This window comes from Paramisgurnus dabryanus, chromosome 14, assembly GCF_030506205.2.
Source record: "Paramisgurnus dabryanus chromosome 14, PD_genome_1.1, whole genome shotgun sequence".
Classification (NCBI taxonomy): Eukaryota; Metazoa; Chordata; class Actinopteri; order Cypriniformes; family Cobitidae; genus Paramisgurnus; species Paramisgurnus dabryanus.
Genome location: NC_133350.1, coordinates 25394462 through 25412395, shown reverse-complemented (window position 1 = coordinate 25412395; position 17934 = coordinate 25394462). Strand labels below are relative to the sequence as shown.

Here is a 17934-nt window from a genome sequence, read left to right as displayed (position 1 = left end):
CCGTTTTCGCGCCGCAAAGGGTTAATTTTTTCCTCAATACAATCAATCAGCCCCTGTGCTGAATGTGTGTCAGTCCTCAGACAGTTCAGCTGATCGGACACTGACGGTAAGGACCGCCGCGTGTCGTTACCGCTCGCCGTTCAGGCTATAATAAAGCCCGTGCATCATCACGCGGGGCGTTGCATGGCCCATTTCGAGCCGGTGTGTGCGTACGTGCGTGTCTTTGTTTTTATGTGCTGATGCATGTGTCATCAGATTTCACCGTGCAGACACATAACTGTCCCATCACAGTCTTCGTCACCATCATCATCATCATGAAGTAAAACTGCACTGGCATACACAGGAAATCATAACAGTACTGTCTGACTGGCTATATATTGATTATCAGACATGATAACACAAACATCTGATTATATCATACATCATTTTCTGCATATCGTTCATGTAAGCTGGATGCTACTGTAATTACAACGTTTCAAAGCTCACGTGTATGCAGGATAAAGAGGATTTCTATTGATATGTTCAATATCTCTTGATCACCATGTTTCTGGTGTTTTCTTCTTTCTGTACATTAAGAAATTTTACCTTTCTCCCATCAATGGTACGTGAATGTCCCATGTATCCACTAGTTCTGTCAGTAAACAAGTATTATAGTGCTGTACTGTAAGATTAACTATATAGATGCTTCCATAGGATTGTCACGGTAACGAGTCTGGACAGAACTTAACTTCTGGTCTCTGTTTGTTTAATGGTCTAGCTAGAGGTTAAACTGAACAAATATAACTTAGTTTTGGTAAACTATTCTCTGCAAGCATGTGAAAAATAAGTCATGAAATTTGGCTCCCTTTGTGATGTCAGAAGGGGATAATACCGCCCCCTATTCGGCACTATCCAACCATGGCACTGCTATTTAGTGCAGAGATCAACTTATTTCCATTTTAAAGGACACAACCAAAAGCAGCACATTTTTGCTCACACCCACAAAGTGGCAATTTTAACATGCTATAATAAATAATCTATATGATATTTTGAACTAGAACTTCACATATGTACTCTGGGGACACCAAAGATTTATTTGACATCTTTAAAAAATCTTACGAAATGTCCCCTTTAAATTAAACCATTTAGATGTTACAACGCAAAGCACATTTTAGGTTAAATAAAAATAAACTTTTTACAGTTTATTGTAATTTTATCTCCTGTACGCAGCTTTATCGGCGTGATGGCTTATGCCAAGTTTTTACAATTAGTCATAATTATTGTAGTACCTTGTGGGTAAAATTGTGATAATTTTTATAAAGTGTTGTAAATATTTCTACAACAGCATGTTTAATGTTTCCCCAGAAAGTATCTATTGGTTTACTGAATATTAACCCTTTGGTCAGTCATCCAATCCTCTTGATTATTTGTGTAAAGGGCTTTTGCGATGGGCTCGAAGCGACGGAGAGCCACGTCTCCGTCCAGCAGTGTGAGTGGAGGAGATTTTGAGGACAGCCAAAGCACATCCATACCTTCAACTAGCAGGAAGAGAAGAAGAATCACAAATATTCCCACCGTTGACCCCGTGAGTTCAGTGTGGGATCCACATCCGCATTCAATTTCACAGCAGTTGTGCTGTATGCAGTTAAACTACATTTACTTGCATGCATTTGACAGCTTTATAAAACTTTTAGTTGTTAGTATAAAATCCAATGTGTGCGTATTTTGTTTCCTCGCAGATTGCTGTGTGTCACGAGTTGTACAACACTATCAGAGACTATAAGGATGATCAGGGCAGAATGCTTTGTGAACTTTTTATCAGAGCACCAAAAAGAAGGTAAATGTTTTTTTTCTTGTGCATTATTATTGCAGACTTAACATACCTCATAACGGTTTACTATTGTTGTGTAACACATGAACAGGAACCAGCCAGATTACTATGATGTGGTGTCTCAGCCCATAGACATGATGAAGATCCAGCAGAAGCTGAAGATGGAGGAGTATGATGATGTTGAACAGCTCACGGCCGATTTCCAGCTCCTTTTCAACAATGCCAAGAGTTATTACAAAGTATGGCATTACTGCACCACAAACAGCTCACACTTTTACAATAGACAAAATTTGGCTCACTATTTTTATGTGCTTTTATCAAATATTTGTTTCTATATGATGAAATACGATATTGATATTTTTAAAATTGTTTTTATTCTGACATTTAAATAATTATATTAAATAATTACATTGTCACTAAAAACCACATTTTCATGTGCAGCCAGAGACTCCAGAATTCAGGGCGGCGTGTAAACTTTGGGATCTGTATATCCGTACCAAAAACGAGTTTGTGCAGCGGGGGGACTATGACGATGATGAAGACGATGGGGAAGATGCGCAGGAAATCCCTTCAGGCTCCACAGAGGAGGAGGTCAGAAAGCTTATCTCCTACTTACAGGCTTTTGTTAAATTTACATTTAATCCAGAAGACACACTTTGGTGTTTTATATAATTGCACTTTACTCTAGTTTGTTGTATTTTTACAGTCTGTCTCAAGTCTTAAGGAAGTACTCGGGCAGCTCCTGGAAGCTGCGCTGACATACACAGAACATGGACGTCTCATCAGCGAGCTCTTCCAGAGACTTCCCTCTAAAGTGGTATTTTTTACGGCCTAGTACATTTAGATTTATGAATCGGACAGATGCTATTATCAAAAGTGAATTTAAAATATACATTCCTGGTAATTGAATTAAATATCCCCCCCCCTCATTTTTAGCAATATCCAGATTATTATGCTATCATTAAGGAGCCGATAGATCTGAAGACCATTGCACAGAGAATACAGGTATATTTTATCACTTACACCACTTATTTTTCAATATTGCCATATTTACCCTGAGGTTTCTCTTTCTGCACAGATGGGCTTCTACAAAAGTGTAAACCATATGGCAAAAGACATTGAGCTGTTAGCCAAAAATGCCAAAACCTACAATGAACCCGGATCACAAGTATTTAAAGTAATGCATTATAATGTATTTCAATATTATTTAAATCATTTTTATATCTGGATTCTTTAGCAATTGGTAAGATTTGTTAAAATATAAAATGATTAATTTTCAGGATGCAAATACTATCAAAAAGATCTTTGCACAGAAGAAGATGGAGCTTGAACATGCTGAACCGGTTAAAACCAGCATCAGAATCAGGTATATTACTTTATTTCAAGTCATGAAAGTGAAATACGTGATTTGAGTGTAAATTCATTAGTATGTTCAGCACTGTGCACAAGCCAACATGCCAGAATTAGATTAGTTGTTTTTGCAATGTTATAGTGATGGTATATAATTGTTTCTCAGTCTCTTTAATAGAATACATCCAGAAAATACAAGAAATACTAAAAACTGTATAAAAATGTGTCAAGTTTTTAGGGTAAACTCCCCTTCCACTGAGCAATAGCAGGAAACTACATGATCTCTTAAACCTAAATAAAATTAAATCCTAATTTCTCATTTTAAAGAAATTAGTCTTTTTACTTCATTCTGCTTAAAAATGCTCAAGATGTGTTTGCTGCCAAGAGAGGTCACAAACATTGACGATACCTAAAGAAGACATTTAGTCATGAAAATTAAAAAAAAAAAATTTTTTTGTACATTTCCTGTATTTTCTGTATTTTAATAAAATAGATTGAAAAATAAATATGGATGGACATTAAAACTTATATATGCTGGTGTTTGTACACAGGAACAGAAGGTTTGCACAGGGAGATCGTCTCTCTTCTATCACGACAGCTCTTCAGTACGGTTCAGAGAGTGAGGAAGACACCATACTGACTGGTATCTCACGTGTTATGATGTCTATAGAATTTTGAGCCAATCACATGAGACGTAAATGTCATGTGACGTATCAGTCTATGTTAAAAACACCTTACATCAGACAGTCTATTTTACACTGCTAAATAAATTGTACCATATAAATGTTTTTACAATTTATGCATTACTTTGTTAAAGCAACACTATGTAGTTTTTTTTACCTTTAAATAATGTTAAAAAAATTATTTCAGTGATAGAACAACTTTTAACTGGACAAATTGTACTGTTGCTGCAATCTGAGCAGCCTCCTAGCTGCTACAAGCACACTCTGAAAGTGGCGGTGGAGGGTAGGAAACACAGCCCCGCCCCTCCCCCTGCCTGCAGAAGAGTGTCTGATACCAGGCACTATTGCGCTTTTCAACCACATGGGGGAGCTGTAAGTCATTTTTACATGGAAACTACATAGTGTTGCTTTAAAACATGGCTACTTTTGAATCTCTGTGAATTGGCATTGCCAGAATGAAGTTATGTCAACTTACTGTGATTTAGTTCAAACTAAGCAGGTTTAATTCATTGATGTCCCGCAGGCTCTGTTCATTACGATGAGGGTGAATCTGAAGCGGAGAGCAGTCTTTCCAGCATGGACATGAGCAACCCCATCTTTCAGATGTATGAGGCCGTGCGGGGTGTCAGGAACAGTCAGGGGCAACTCTTAGCCGAGCCCTTTCATCAGCTGCCCTCCAGGAAAGACTACCCTGACTACTTCCAGCAAATTAGCCATCCAATATCCCTCCACCAGATAAGGTACAAAGACAGCAGGCACTGCAAACCTTTAGTTTTGAACATATGCTGTTTGAAAATGTCAGTAACTGATTCAATAATTTATTGGAAAGATACAGCAACAAACCATGAGTCTGATTGCTAAATTCATCCCAAATTCTTGATTTTATGAACAGTGACCCTGTCTGTGAAATCTGTGACCCTGTCTGTGAAATCCGTGACCCTGTCTGTGAAATCCTAAAGTCTCATAATCTAATAATGAGATTAGGAGCAACAAAGTTTGATTTCAATCATTGATTTCAATTTCAAGCATTTAATCTTTATTTTTAGGAGTAAGATGAGAAACAATGAGTATGAAAGTGTGGAACAGATAGATGTGGATCTTAACCGGATGTTTGAGAACGCAAAGCGCTACAACGTCCCGAACTCTCAAATCTACAAGCGCGTCCTAAAGTTGCAGCAAATATTGCAGGTAATACAGCCGTGTTTATGTCACATTCTGTGCTAGGTTTGATATTTCAGTCAGTGGTTTTTTGGGTTGTCTGTACTTTAACTTTTTCCGCGCCTGTGTTTAAAAAAAAGTTGCTAGCCAGCGCCGGCAGTTTAATGCCCTCCAGAAAATGTTCTTCTTTAAATATATAAAAATACAATATTTTAAATGAAAGTACAGACCCTCTGCTTTTAAACAAAATAACACTTTCTTTATTAGTTTCTTTTTTTATCACCTCTCAAATATGGGTAGGTTTCTTCAATTATTCCAGATTTTGAGATAATTGCATTTTGGTAAAGGACTTAGAGTTCAGAATCAAAACGATGATCAAAAAAATAGTTTTTACTGTTTTTGGGTCAGTGGATGCATTAGTGTTTTATATGTTGGGTAAGAGTGCCATCTAGTGGATAATAGCGGAAATATGGCCTGCTGTAAAAAATTGGTCATTGGCATGGAAGCGTTTACTCTTGGCAGGGAAAGAGTTAAAGGCAGAGTCACAATTTCTGAAAAACGCTTTGGAAAAGGGAGTCGGGCCGACTACCAATACACACTTGTAGCCAATCAGCAGTAAGGGGCGTGCCTTCTAACCAACATTGTTTCCTGGGTTGCATATGTGTGGGGCGGGTCTATCAAAAGAAGGTCCAGATTCTATTGGGGTAGGGGCGTGATTGTTTAGGTGATTTCAAATATCAACACTGGCTTTCAAACATTGTGCACTCCGCCTTTAATGTGTCTCAAGAAAACAGGCACAGATACAATAGTTGATATCTTGGTGTGTGCATGCGTATGTTTTCAGATGAAGAAAAGAGAACTGATGAGGAGAGATGATGAAGATGACAGCATGCTTTCATCCACACTTTCTGATGGAGGCAGCATCAAGCGCAAAAGGTACACTTATTTACTACAATGAGCACTTACTGAAGGCTAAAGATCTACAGCTTTATTCAACTATTAGTAGTTCATCTCCATGGCTCTTGTCTGGGTCTACTAAAATACGTAACCCTACCACAGAACTAATCATAAGGGTATATTTTTTGAAACTGAGATTTATGCACATCTAAAATAAATAATCTTTCTATTGATATATGGCTTGTTAGGATAGGAAAATATTTGGAAATACAACTATTTGAAAATCTGGAATATGCGGGTGCAAAAAAATACAAATATTGAGAAAATCGCCCATATAGTTGTCAAAATGAAGTCCATATAATATATATGTGTGTGTGTGTGTGTGTGTGTGTGTGTGTGTGTGCGTGTGTGTGTGTGTGTGTGTGTGTGTGTGTGTGTGTGTGTGTGTGTGTGTGTGTGTGTACAAAATATCTTCAATATCCTAATATTTTTTGGCATTAAAAATTAACAAATGTATTGTAAGCTATTGCTATCAATATACCTGTGCGACTTATGACTGGTTTTGTGGTCCAGGGTCATATATTTAAGCATTTTTTACATTCACATGACAGCCACAAGAAGAACACAAAGAAGAACCGCATGAAGGCTCTGTACGCCGCTGTGGCGGAGGCCCGGGAGATGGGCACGGGACGGAGACTATGTGACCTCTTCATGGTGAAGCCCTCAAAGAAAGACTACCCAGATTACTACAAGATCATACTGGAGCCAATGGACCTGAGGAGCGTAGACCACAACATCCGCTCCGACAGGTATCCCAGCGAGGACTCCATGATAGAGGACATGAAGCTGATGTTTCGCAATGCACGTCACTACAATGAAGAAGGATCACAAGTGAGTCGACAGTAGGGTTCTTGTGAGGGCATTTGAGGAGTTATAAAGTAATGGAGTATGATAGGCTTTATCAGCAGTAAAATAAGTGTTATAAATACAGACTGCTCCAATTTGATTGTCATCCGGTTTGACTCTAGGTTTACAACGATGCCAACATTCTTGAGAAGATTTTGAGAGAAAAACGAAGGGAACTCGGACCCCCGCCCGATGATGATGACATCATTTCACCCAAGCTGAAAATCAGTATGTTTTAAAAAAAAAAGTTATATTTAAAAAATAGCAGTGTGTAGGTTAATGCTGATATACTTTTATTTGTAAATACTTAATATAGTAAGCCCTGCCCACAAATCACACGATTGGTTGAACCATTGGTTGAAATTTTTCTTCTTGACATGTGATGTTAGTAAGCATCTTAACATTGAAAATATGACTTTACCTACTTATCTTAAACTGTGACTAGCCATGTATTCCACTGTCATTCCAGGGAAAAGTGGCGTCTCTCCTAAAAAGTCCAAGTACCTGACGCCTTTGCAGCAGAAACTCAACGAGCTCTATGAAGCCGTGAAAAACTACACCGACAAGCGCGGACGTCGCCTCAGCACAATCTTCCTTCGTCTTCCGTCCCGTGCCGAACTTCCCGACTACTACGTTGCCATCAAGAGACCTATAGACATGGAGAAGGTCAAGGGTCACATGCTGTCCAACAAGTACCAGGATGTTGACGCACTTGTGGAAGACTTGGTCCTGATGTTCAACAATGCTTGCACCTACAACGAGCCTGAATCGCTGATCTACAAAGACGCACTGGTGCTTCACAAAGTGCTTTTGGAGACCAGGAGAGACTTGGAGGGTGGCGAAGATGCTCACGTCCCGGATGTCGCGCGACTTATTCAGGAACTCGTACGCAACCTTTTTGTGTCGGTGCTTGGGCACCAAGACGATGAAGGTCGCTGCTATAGCGACTCGCTGGCGGAGATTCCAGCAGTTGATCCTAATAATCCTGATAAGACTCCGTTGAACTTCGAGATCGTCAGAGCAAACGTCGACAAGGGACGCTATAGAAGACTAGACGTGTTTCAGGATAACATGTTTGAAGTCTTGGAGAAAGCCAGACGCCTACATAGGTAATGCTCTGTGTAATGATGTCGAAATCCAAAAATTTGGTTTTGCACAATGTAATACATTATTTTCTGTGCGCCAGGACGGATTCAGAGATCTTTGAGGACTCTGTGGAGCTCCAGCAGTTCTTCATCCGGATCAGAGACGAGCTGTGCAAGAACGGAGAGATTCTTCTGTCGCCTGCCCTCAGCTACACAACCAAACATCTGCACAGCGATGTGGAGAAGGAGAAGAAAGAGAAGCTGCCGAAAGAGAATGAAGAGGATAAACTCAAGAGAGAAGAGGAGAAGAAAGGTATTCATCATGTATTCAGCAGACACTGCATTTTGTAGATGCTTTTATATGGTATACATTTTATCAGTATGTGTGCTCTCTGGGATCGAACCAATGATCCTTTGCGGTGCTAACACAACCTTGCTCTACCAAGTTGGCTACATGAAGACTTTTATTTAAACATTCAAACATTTTTCATTCTGGTTTTATGTCCACTGGGAATTGAACCCATGAAAGCAATGTAGGATACTTTAGATATCAAATGATTGGTTGATGGCAGGTATAACCTTGATTGATCCACAGAGGCTGAAAAGAGTGAAGATTCGTCAAGTGGTGGATGGCAGGGAGTCCTGCAGCGTAACTTCAGCCAGGATTGCAGCTTTAAGGATAGCATGTATCATGTGGGAGATTATGTGTATGTGGAGCCAACAGAACCAAACCTGCAACCGCACATCGTCTGCATAGAGCGCCTCTGGCAGGATGATGCAGGTATTGCATTCTTTATAAATAATGGATTATAGTTCATCCAAATAAGAAAATTCCCTCATGTCATCCCAGATTTATATGACTTTCGTTCTTCTAAATAATGTTGTCATGTTATCTTCTTACAGTATATCCATCATTACAGTAATCCAAGTGACTCCAATGTGTTAATATATGCCTTAAAGGGGACATTTCACAAGACTTTTTAAAGATGTAAAATACATCTTTGGTGTCCCCAGAGTGTTTCTGCGAATTTTTAGCTCAAAATATAATCTAGATAATTTATTATAGCATGTTAAAATTGCCACTTTGCAGGTGTGGGTTTTTGGGTGTTTCCTTTTAAATGCAAATGAGCTGGTCTCTGCATTAAATGGCAGTGCTGTGGTTGGACAGTGCAGATTGAGGGGTGGTATTATTATAATAAAATCCTCTTCTGACATCACAAGAGGAGCCACATTTTAATGACCTATTTTTCACATGCTTGCAGAGAATGGTTTACCAAAACTTAGTTACTGGGTTGATTTTTTACACATTTTCTAGGTTGATAAAAGCAGTGGGGCACTTAATTATAGCACTTAAACATGGAAAAAGTCAGATTTTCATGATATGAGATTTAACATGCCACCATATTTGAACTTAGCACACTGATATGTGTGTTGGATGGATATGCAACATATTAATCACTAAATAAGCTCAAAATATCAATTATTTTCTCTAACAAATGTATTGCTTCGCTTACATAGAAACGTGAACACATTTTATACGGCCATATTATTTCAGAAGGATATAAAAACATTGTGTGCCATCAAATATTAAACTGAATCAATTGAAAATACTGTACATTTATAGTATTATTTATCTCAGGTTTTTTTTACTTTTTTGTTAGCCGAAAACCCTTGACATAAATTATTTACTTGAAGTAACCCCAAGAATTTAAGTAAATATTTAAATAATTTCAAACTCAAAAACATTTATTTTTATTGCCACATAAAACATGATCTGTCAAATTAACATGAGTTCTCAGTTTTCTGATATACTTTAGGGTTGTGTAATGGTCACATGATAAACAAATAAAATATATAATTAGTACATTTTAAAATTATTTACATTTTATTATTTAATTGTAATTTATAAATTTTTTCAGCAACTTACGAATATTCTGCAATTCCCCTGCCAACCACCATGGGTTTATCTGTGAATAATTGATAACTCTTTACCCGCCAGTGTTTTTTAAAAAAGTGGCCAGTTAGCGGCAGCAATTTTTATGATTTTCACAAAAGTTTAATGCCTTAAAGAAAATGTTCTTCAATAATATATAAACATACAATATATTAAAAAAAGAACACACCCTCTGTTTTCAAACAAACAATCACCCCTCTCAAATTATTACCTCTCAAATATTTGTAGGTTTCTTCAAAAATACCAAATTTTGCATTTTTGTGAGGGACTTTTGTTAGTGATCAGATTCAGAACGATGATCAAAACATACAAGGAGTTTAACTGCTTTTGAATCAATGGATGCTTAAGTGTTTTATAAGTTTGGTAAGAGCGTCACCTAGTGAATAATAGCGGAAATAGAGAATGCTGTAAAAACACATCAGGAAAGCGTTATTGGCAGGGAAGCGTTTTCTCCTAATTGACGATATAACATGTTTATACAGGGAAAGAGTTAAATATCTGCACGTAATTCTTAAAACACCAGATCAGATTAGGCCTTGACTAAGAATAGTTATTTTAAATATTATAAACTATATCAGCTGTTCCATATTAAAGATGTAAAAGAAATTAAAAACATTTTTTTTGCATATTGCCCCAAGTCCTTGTTAATGATGTAAATACTGTTCCTTTTTTTCCTAAAGATTGCAGTAATAGAGGTGTTGATAGCTCTTGATATCTAATTTTTAATGTAAGAACAGAACATGCAGTAATAATGTTTTTGTTTTTCATTAATAAGGAGAGAAGTGGCTTTACGGCTGCTGGTTTTACAGACCCAATGAAACATTTCACCTGGCCACACGGAAATTTCTGGAGAAAGAAGTTTTCAAAAGCGACTATTACAACAAAATTCCTGTCAATAAAATATTGGGCAAATGCGTTGTCATGTTTGTGAAGGTAATGTCAAGATTCCCAAATAAACCAAACATTTGATGTGTGCCACTACTGAACTACATTACACTTTTTTTTTGGTTTCAGGAGTATTTCAAACTTCAGCCCGACAGCTTCAGACCTGAAGATGTTTTCGTTTGCGAGTCTCGCTATTCTGCGAAGACCAAGTCCTTCAAAAAGATCAAGATGTGGACGATGCCCCTAAGTTCTGTGAAGTTTGTTCCCCGTGAAGTGCCGTTACCCGTGGTCCGCGTGGCCTCGATGTTTGCCCCTAAACAGGACAGCGAGAAGCTTCCTGAGATGCCAGATGATGGCAAAGCTGCACCTTCTGTCATAGATAAAGTACGAGAATTAGCAAAAATTGTTTTTATGAACTTCAGATGTATGTTACTGAGAGATGCTGTCTCGATCTGTTTCTTTAGGAGAGGGAAGATGTTCCCATGGAGGTCAGTAATGGAGAGCCGGGTTGCCAGTATTACGAGCAGCTCTGCTACAATGACATGTGTTTGAAAGTGGGAGACTGTGTCTACATCCGCTCTCATGGGCTCGTACGCAACCGCGTGGGCAGGTAAAGCAAAGACCAAATACTTAACGTTTTAAAAGTCATATTTGATGTATCTCCACATGGACTGCTTATTAAAAGTGTCCTCTGAAACAGATTAGAGAAGATGTGGGTGCGAGATGGAGCAGCCTACTTTTTCGGGCCCATCTTTATCCACCCTGAAGAGACCGAACATGAGCCAACTAAGATGTTTTACAAGAAGGAAGTGTTCCTCAGCAACCTGGAGGAATCCTGCCCTATGACTTGTATAACAGGTAACCAAACTCACATTAAAAGGAAGTCGCATCATTCACATTGGCTGTGTCCGATTAGCCTAGCCCCTATACTTCGGCCTTTAAAGGGACAATCCACTTTTTTTTTGAAAAATGCTAATTTTCCAGAGTTAAACATTTGATTTTACCGTTTTGGAATCCATTCAGCTGATCTCCGGGTCTGGCGGTACCACTTTTAGCATAGCTTAGCATAATCCATTGAATCTGATTAGACCATTAGCATCACGCTCAAAAATAACCAAAGAGTTTCGACATTTTTCCTATTTAAAACTTGACTCTTCTGTAGTTAGCAAAGTCCTTGATTATTACGCCAGATTGAGAGTATAGTTCCTAGCCATATTGGCCTAGAAAGTCACAACTTTTAATTTTCTGTCGGTCTTAGTACACAATGTAAGTGCCATTTTGTGTCGAAACGCGGGAGTTCATTAACACACGCCATTTGGCCACATCAGTTGTACACTCATTATGGTGGTGCATTATGGGATTGAATAAGTACAGTCGATAAGGTCCACTATAATCTTGGACACCACTACAAAATGGCTGTCCCCTCAAATAGTGCACTATTTAAGGGTATAGGGAGCTTTTTTTGTATAACTGAGTGATTTGGAAGACTGATGTGACTGGCACTGGCTAATGACTAAATTAAATCCTCAGTGTCCTCTCTGTTTTCATCAGGGAAGTGTACAGTGTCTTCTTTTAAAGATTTCCTGTCATGCCGGCCTACCGAAATGCCAGAGGAAGACGTGCTGTTGTGTGAGAGCCGCTACATTGAAAGTGAGAAGCAAATGAAGAAGTTCAAAGGGCTGAAGCGCTTCTCTCTGTCTGCCAAAGTAGTCGAGGATGAGATCTACTACTTCAGGTAATAATCTTAAAAAAATAAAATCATCTACCCAAAATTAGATGTTCAACGCACATCTTTGGTTATGTCCATCAGAAAGCTCATCGTCCCGCAGAAGGAGCCGTCTCCACTGCTGGACAAGAAGATCGAGGAGTTGGAGGCCAAGTTTGCCGACATGACGGATGAAGAGTTGGAGGACTTGGGTGATGATGATGGAGACGGTTCAGATGCTCACTGCATGCCTCGGCATCACACCCCACTGACCAGTGATATGGAGCTGCTGCATTACGCCCCTCCTCAGGTCTTGGAACTTATTTTGTATAATGGCCAGTTAGATTTTGGAAAGCTCTTTTCTTTTATGTACATTAGTGGTCAGTGATACTCAGGAATCTCACTCTTTGCCACAGTCCACACCAAAGTCAATAAAGGGGTTGTCGAAGAAAGAAGGGGCGAAGAGGAAGATCAACATGAGCGGTTACATCCTCTTCAGCAGCGAGATGAGAGCCGTCATTAAGGCCCAGCATCCTGACTTCTCTTTTGGGGAGCTCAGTCGACTGGTGGGCACTGAATGGAGAAACCTGGAGGCTACTAAGAAAGCAGAGTATGAAGGTGAAGCCACACAATATATTTTATTTACAATATATATGGTCAAATGAGAAAATAATGGTGACATCTAAATTTGGTGTTTTTTTCAAACGGACATACTATTGTTTTCAAAGCTTTGCCATCATAAATAGATATCATTTATTATATCTCTGGTTCCTCTCCTAATATAATACATGCATTTAAATATAATATATTGTGCATGTGATTTTTGGCCAGTATTGTGTATTTTAACCCATATGGAAACTGATGCATGACATACAAGGTCTTCAGGTTCACTGTCCGACAATTGTTTTGTCTTTACCGTCTAGAGCGGGCAGCTAAGGTAGCGGAGCAGCAGGAACGAGAACGGACGGCGCATCAGCTGAACCCGAGAGCAGGTACCCCAATAGGGGCGCTCATGGGGGTGGTACCTCCCCCGATCCCCATGGGGATGCTTAGCCACAGCATGACACCTATGGCAGGTAACCCCTCTCAGGTGTGGTGGACACCTTAGTGCCACACAGAGCTGCAATAAGAAGTCTAACTGCTAGCACTCTTATCATCAACACACTTTTCATCAACTTCATTACGTCTGCAATGCTGCCATGTTTGTGTCTATGAGCTAATATCTATTATCTAAACATATATGATTTTAACCCATTTTAAAACTTGCATGTACTGGTACTATCATGAAACTTTATGCCCCGTATCGCACTGATTTGCAGCTGGTGCTGTATTACTGTGTGTGATACATTTGTATCAGCCCTGAACCAGGATCCAGACATTTGGATATGGGTATATACACAATATGCTGGGTTTTATGTTTTTAATATAATTGAAAAATCAAGGATTTTTAAGCATACTGTGCATGAATTCATTCTTCTATTTAGCTGCATGATATACCAATGCATGTGTATGTTGTGTCACCACTTTCCTCCTCTTCATTCAAAGGCATGATGGGTAGCTACCATGCTGCTTTTTAAGCACATGTTAATGGCATGATTAACATGACTGACATGCCTCCACATCCCATATGGGTACCTGCCCTTTCACCTTTTATGGGGTATGCCTGGCATGCCTTATCTGTGTAAGAGCAACCTCACAGCCATACGCACCACTCGCAGTTGCTTCCTGTCTGCCTCTCAAATCCAGAAAAGAGGGGCTACCTGGACCATAGGATCAGGGGCTCACCAGAACAACCGGTCTGCCCTGGCCAATAACAAAAAAAAATTAATGGGGACAAGTCATTAAGGAATAAGTATGATTTAAAATGATTCGTAAATGATACCGGTATTTTTTAGTAAAATGTAACTTTAGATGATTGGTCTTCTCACTGGAATGCTCTGCTATTGTTGTTGTTAAAGTGGGCTGGTTTCCCGGACAGGGCTTATCCTAGTCCCAGACTAAAATGCATGTTTTAATTTCAAAACATCTTGTACTGAAATATTTTATCATATATCAGTACCATTGTTTTGTCTCAAGATGTACACCTGCATTGTTTTTGTAAGGTTTGTTTGTAAAAACTACTTACATGTCCTAAAATAACTTAGGCCTAGTCATGGATTAATCTAAACCCTGTCCGGGAAACTGCCCCATAAGCTATTTTAGCCATGAAGAATTGGAATGGTATCAATGCATATATTAAAAGTGTCTTTGTCACAGTATATACTGGTGCATTTTTCACAGGTATAAATGGAATGGCACCGGGTTCAACCGGAAACACTTATGGGACTCAGGTAATGCAATTAAGTATCATACTGTATGTTCAATAGGTTTGATTTCATTCCTTTTATTACAATGCTTATAGGGATACTTGACCCAAAAATGAAAATTCTGTCATCATTTTCTAATCCTCACATCATATTTTAAACCTGTATGAATTTCTTTTTCTGATGAACACAAAAGAAGATATTTTAGTAAATGATGGTAAGCACAAAAGTGATTTTATCCTATGATGGATTTCAATGGGTGCCGTCAACTGTATGCTTACCATCATTTATCAAAATATCTTCATCATCATTTATTACAATACTTCCAGGATTTGTTTTCCTACTATGGAAGTCAATGATTACAATCAGCTGTGTGCTTACCATCATTTCTCAAAATATCTTCTTTTGTGTTCAACAGAATAAAGAAACTCATACAGGTTTAGATCAACATGAGGATGAGGAAATGACAGAAATTTCATTTTTGGGTGAACTCAGTGTCTTTGAATTTCAATTTATGGTGCGGCTTTACAGAATAAAGGCCAAAATATGGATATGGCCATTGTGGAATATTATATGAATATGATATTCCAAAAGAATTTAAGACAGGATCAAGCGCAAACACAAGAGGAGTGATTCAGACATATGCAAATATGAGCATGCTTGTAACACTGCTTGTTTGATCACATTAGTGGATCAGTTATAGTCTAGCCCCATTCATTCCTTAGGATCCAAACAGGGATGAATTTACAGTAAAAGCCAACAAACACTTCCTTGTTTTCCCTTTTTAAAGACTGTAACATGAGTAGTTACACAAGTATGGTGGCACAAAATAAAACGTGGCTTTTTTAGCGGATATAAATGAGAACTATATTGTATTGCGAAAGAGCACTTAGTTTGCAGCACTTTGACCTTGGCGCGCAGTAAAATCAACAACTTCTGACCACTACCCCTCTTGCTAAAACTTTGGTTAATATTACTGCGCTCAAGGTTGAAGTGCTGCCAATTAAGTGCTCTTCCACCATAGTTCTCATTTATATCCACTAAAAAAGCCACGTTTTATTTTGTGCGACCATACTTACTTGTGTAACTACTCATGTAACAGTCTTTAAATAGGGAAAACATGGAAGTGTTTGGTGGCTTCTAAATGCATCCCTGTTTGGATCCCAAGGACTGAATGGGGCTAGGCTTAATGCTAACACATTCACAACGCACTATTACAAAGATTAAGTGCACATATTGAAAAAAGATAAGTATGTTTTAATTCGTCTAAGCTGAGGTAAGAACATTGTAAATATTGAAGTAAAATATTGAAAACGGTGGTGTTTTCCTTTAAAGACAATTTTTCCTATATTTTGATTTTTTTTGCACCCTCAGATTCCAGATTTTCAAATAAATTTATCTCGGAAAAATATTGTCATATCCTAACAAACCACACACCAAATGAAAGCTTATGAAGCTGAAAACCCTTATGACTGGTATTGTGGTCCAGGGTCACATATTTAGAATGGTGGACACTTTAGGACCTTTTCAAAAGAAACGAAGACCGTTATAACATTCAAGCATATTATATTTTCTCTTCACTGAAATAGAGTTTTTTTTTGTAGATGGGTGTAATGAACTCAGGCCAACAGAATCCCCCACCCTACCCGGGACAGGTCGGTCAGGCCGCTCTGCAGCAGCCCTCCACCCCTATATTTGTAGCTCCTCCACCCAAACCCCAACGCCTCTTACATTCAGATGCATATCTGCGGTATATAGAGGGTCTGAGCGCTGAGTCCACTACTGTGAGCAAATGGGACCAAACACTGTCTGGTGAGTGCAACAGTATTTTCTAGGGATGCACCGATACTGGTATCGGGTATCGGCCTCGATACCACATTTTCTAAAGTACTCTTACTTGTTAAAAGTCCACCGATACCAGGGATCGATACCACGGTCTGAGAAATGTCTATGTTTGAGCGGCGTGTAAGGGGTTAATGCCTCTTATGTTGTCTAAAGAGGCAGAGTTTATAACAAACTGGAAAACTAGTCCCTTGTTTTTTTGTTAAATTATATGACTAAAGCTGTTACCTGTAAATTTAAATCATGTTTTTTATTAAGTACTCGGTATCGGCAAGTACTGAAATGCAAGTACTCGTACTCGTATTCCAAAAAAGTGGTATCGGTGCATCCCTAGTATTTTCATATGCATACAATGTGAGTTTAGTAAAGGAAGATACTGATTGCAGATCATTTCAAAACATATAGCCAACAAGTAAATTTGACTACTATATTATGTGGTACAGTCTGTTATAAGCCAATTTTTGAAAAGTCAATTTTCGTGATTTAATGTTTTCTATATAAAATACATTATTAAAAAAATCTAAGTGAAATAAATCAATCTTTCAATCAAAAATATAGATGTAAAATGTCTTGTATTTGTATTTTATTGTAATAATAAATTTGTGTCATCTTAGCTCGCAGGAAAGACGTGCGGCTCACAAAAGAGCAAGAGAGCCGTCTTCCCTCCCACTGGCTGAAGAGTAAGGGAGCTCATAAGACTATGGCCGACGCTCTCTGGCGATTAAGGGACCTAATGCTCCGAGACACACTAAACATTCAACAAACATATAACATTCAAAACATCTAAACCATTCCTTCTCATTCAAGGGAATGAGTCGATCCTTAATGGGATAGTTCACCCAAAAATGTTGTCATTATTTATTCACCCTCATGTTGTTGTAAACCTGTATGAGTTTCTTTATTCTGTTGAATACAAAAGAAGATATTTTGATAAATGACTTATTTATCAAAATACCTTCTTTTGTATTTAAGAAAAGAAAGTAACTCATACAACAACATTAAGGTTGAGTAAATGATGACAAAATTTTCATTTTTGGGTGAACTATCACTTTAAATTTTAATGTTGTGATAAATTTACGTTATATATAGTGTTTTGTAAGTTACGTATACATATAGTCTGTTGGCTTAATTAGTGTTTATGCTGTTTTGGTTTTTTCTTGATAGCACTTTGAATTGTCTGGTTTTATATGTTGGCTATTAATTGCTCTTAGCACTTTCATAAAATGAAGAACTTTTAAGTGTTGATGTTATTGTTTGTGCATTGTAATTTGTGACAGAACGATGTTAAATGTTTTACAAAAGAATGTAGTTGGGCTTTTTTTGTTTAAAAAAAAAAACGTATGGCTATTTTTCATA

At 38.2% G+C, this 17934-nt stretch overlaps 1 protein-coding gene across 3 annotated transcripts; it reads left to right on the top strand.

Moving 5' to 3' along the window:
* Nucleotides 1-2: 2 nt before the first annotated feature.
* pbrm1 (polybromo 1) lies at nt 3-17512 on the top strand. Of its 3 annotated transcripts, none has more exons than XM_065241755.2 (29): nt 3-106; nt 1417-1564; nt 1719-1816; nt 1902-2049; nt 2252-2401; nt 2517-2627; nt 2747-2815; nt 2889-2987; nt 3091-3176; nt 3712-3779; nt 4367-4583; nt 4890-5031; nt 5846-5937; nt 6510-6789; nt 6927-7032; nt 7274-7913; nt 7991-8202; nt 8485-8670; nt 10619-10776; nt 10858-11112; nt 11193-11338; nt 11429-11586; nt 12280-12463; nt 12539-12743; nt 12850-13051; nt 13357-13509; nt 14714-14763; nt 16341-16548; nt 17193-17512. In XM_065241755.2, the coding sequence occupies exons 2-29, from the start codon at nt 1427-1429 to the stop codon at nt 17363-17365; spliced, it is 4734 nt and encodes a 1577-aa protein (XP_065097827.1). In that variant the 5' UTR covers nt 3-106; nt 1417-1426; the 3' UTR covers nt 17366-17512. The 3 variants fall into 3 exon arrangements, with proteins under 3 accessions (XP_065097827.1, XP_065097828.1, XP_065097826.1); XM_065241756.2 differs by having other exon boundaries at nt 3712-3803; nt 13357-13425; XM_065241754.2 differs by having other exon boundaries at nt 3712-3803.
* Nucleotides 17513-17934: the final 422 nt, after the last annotated feature.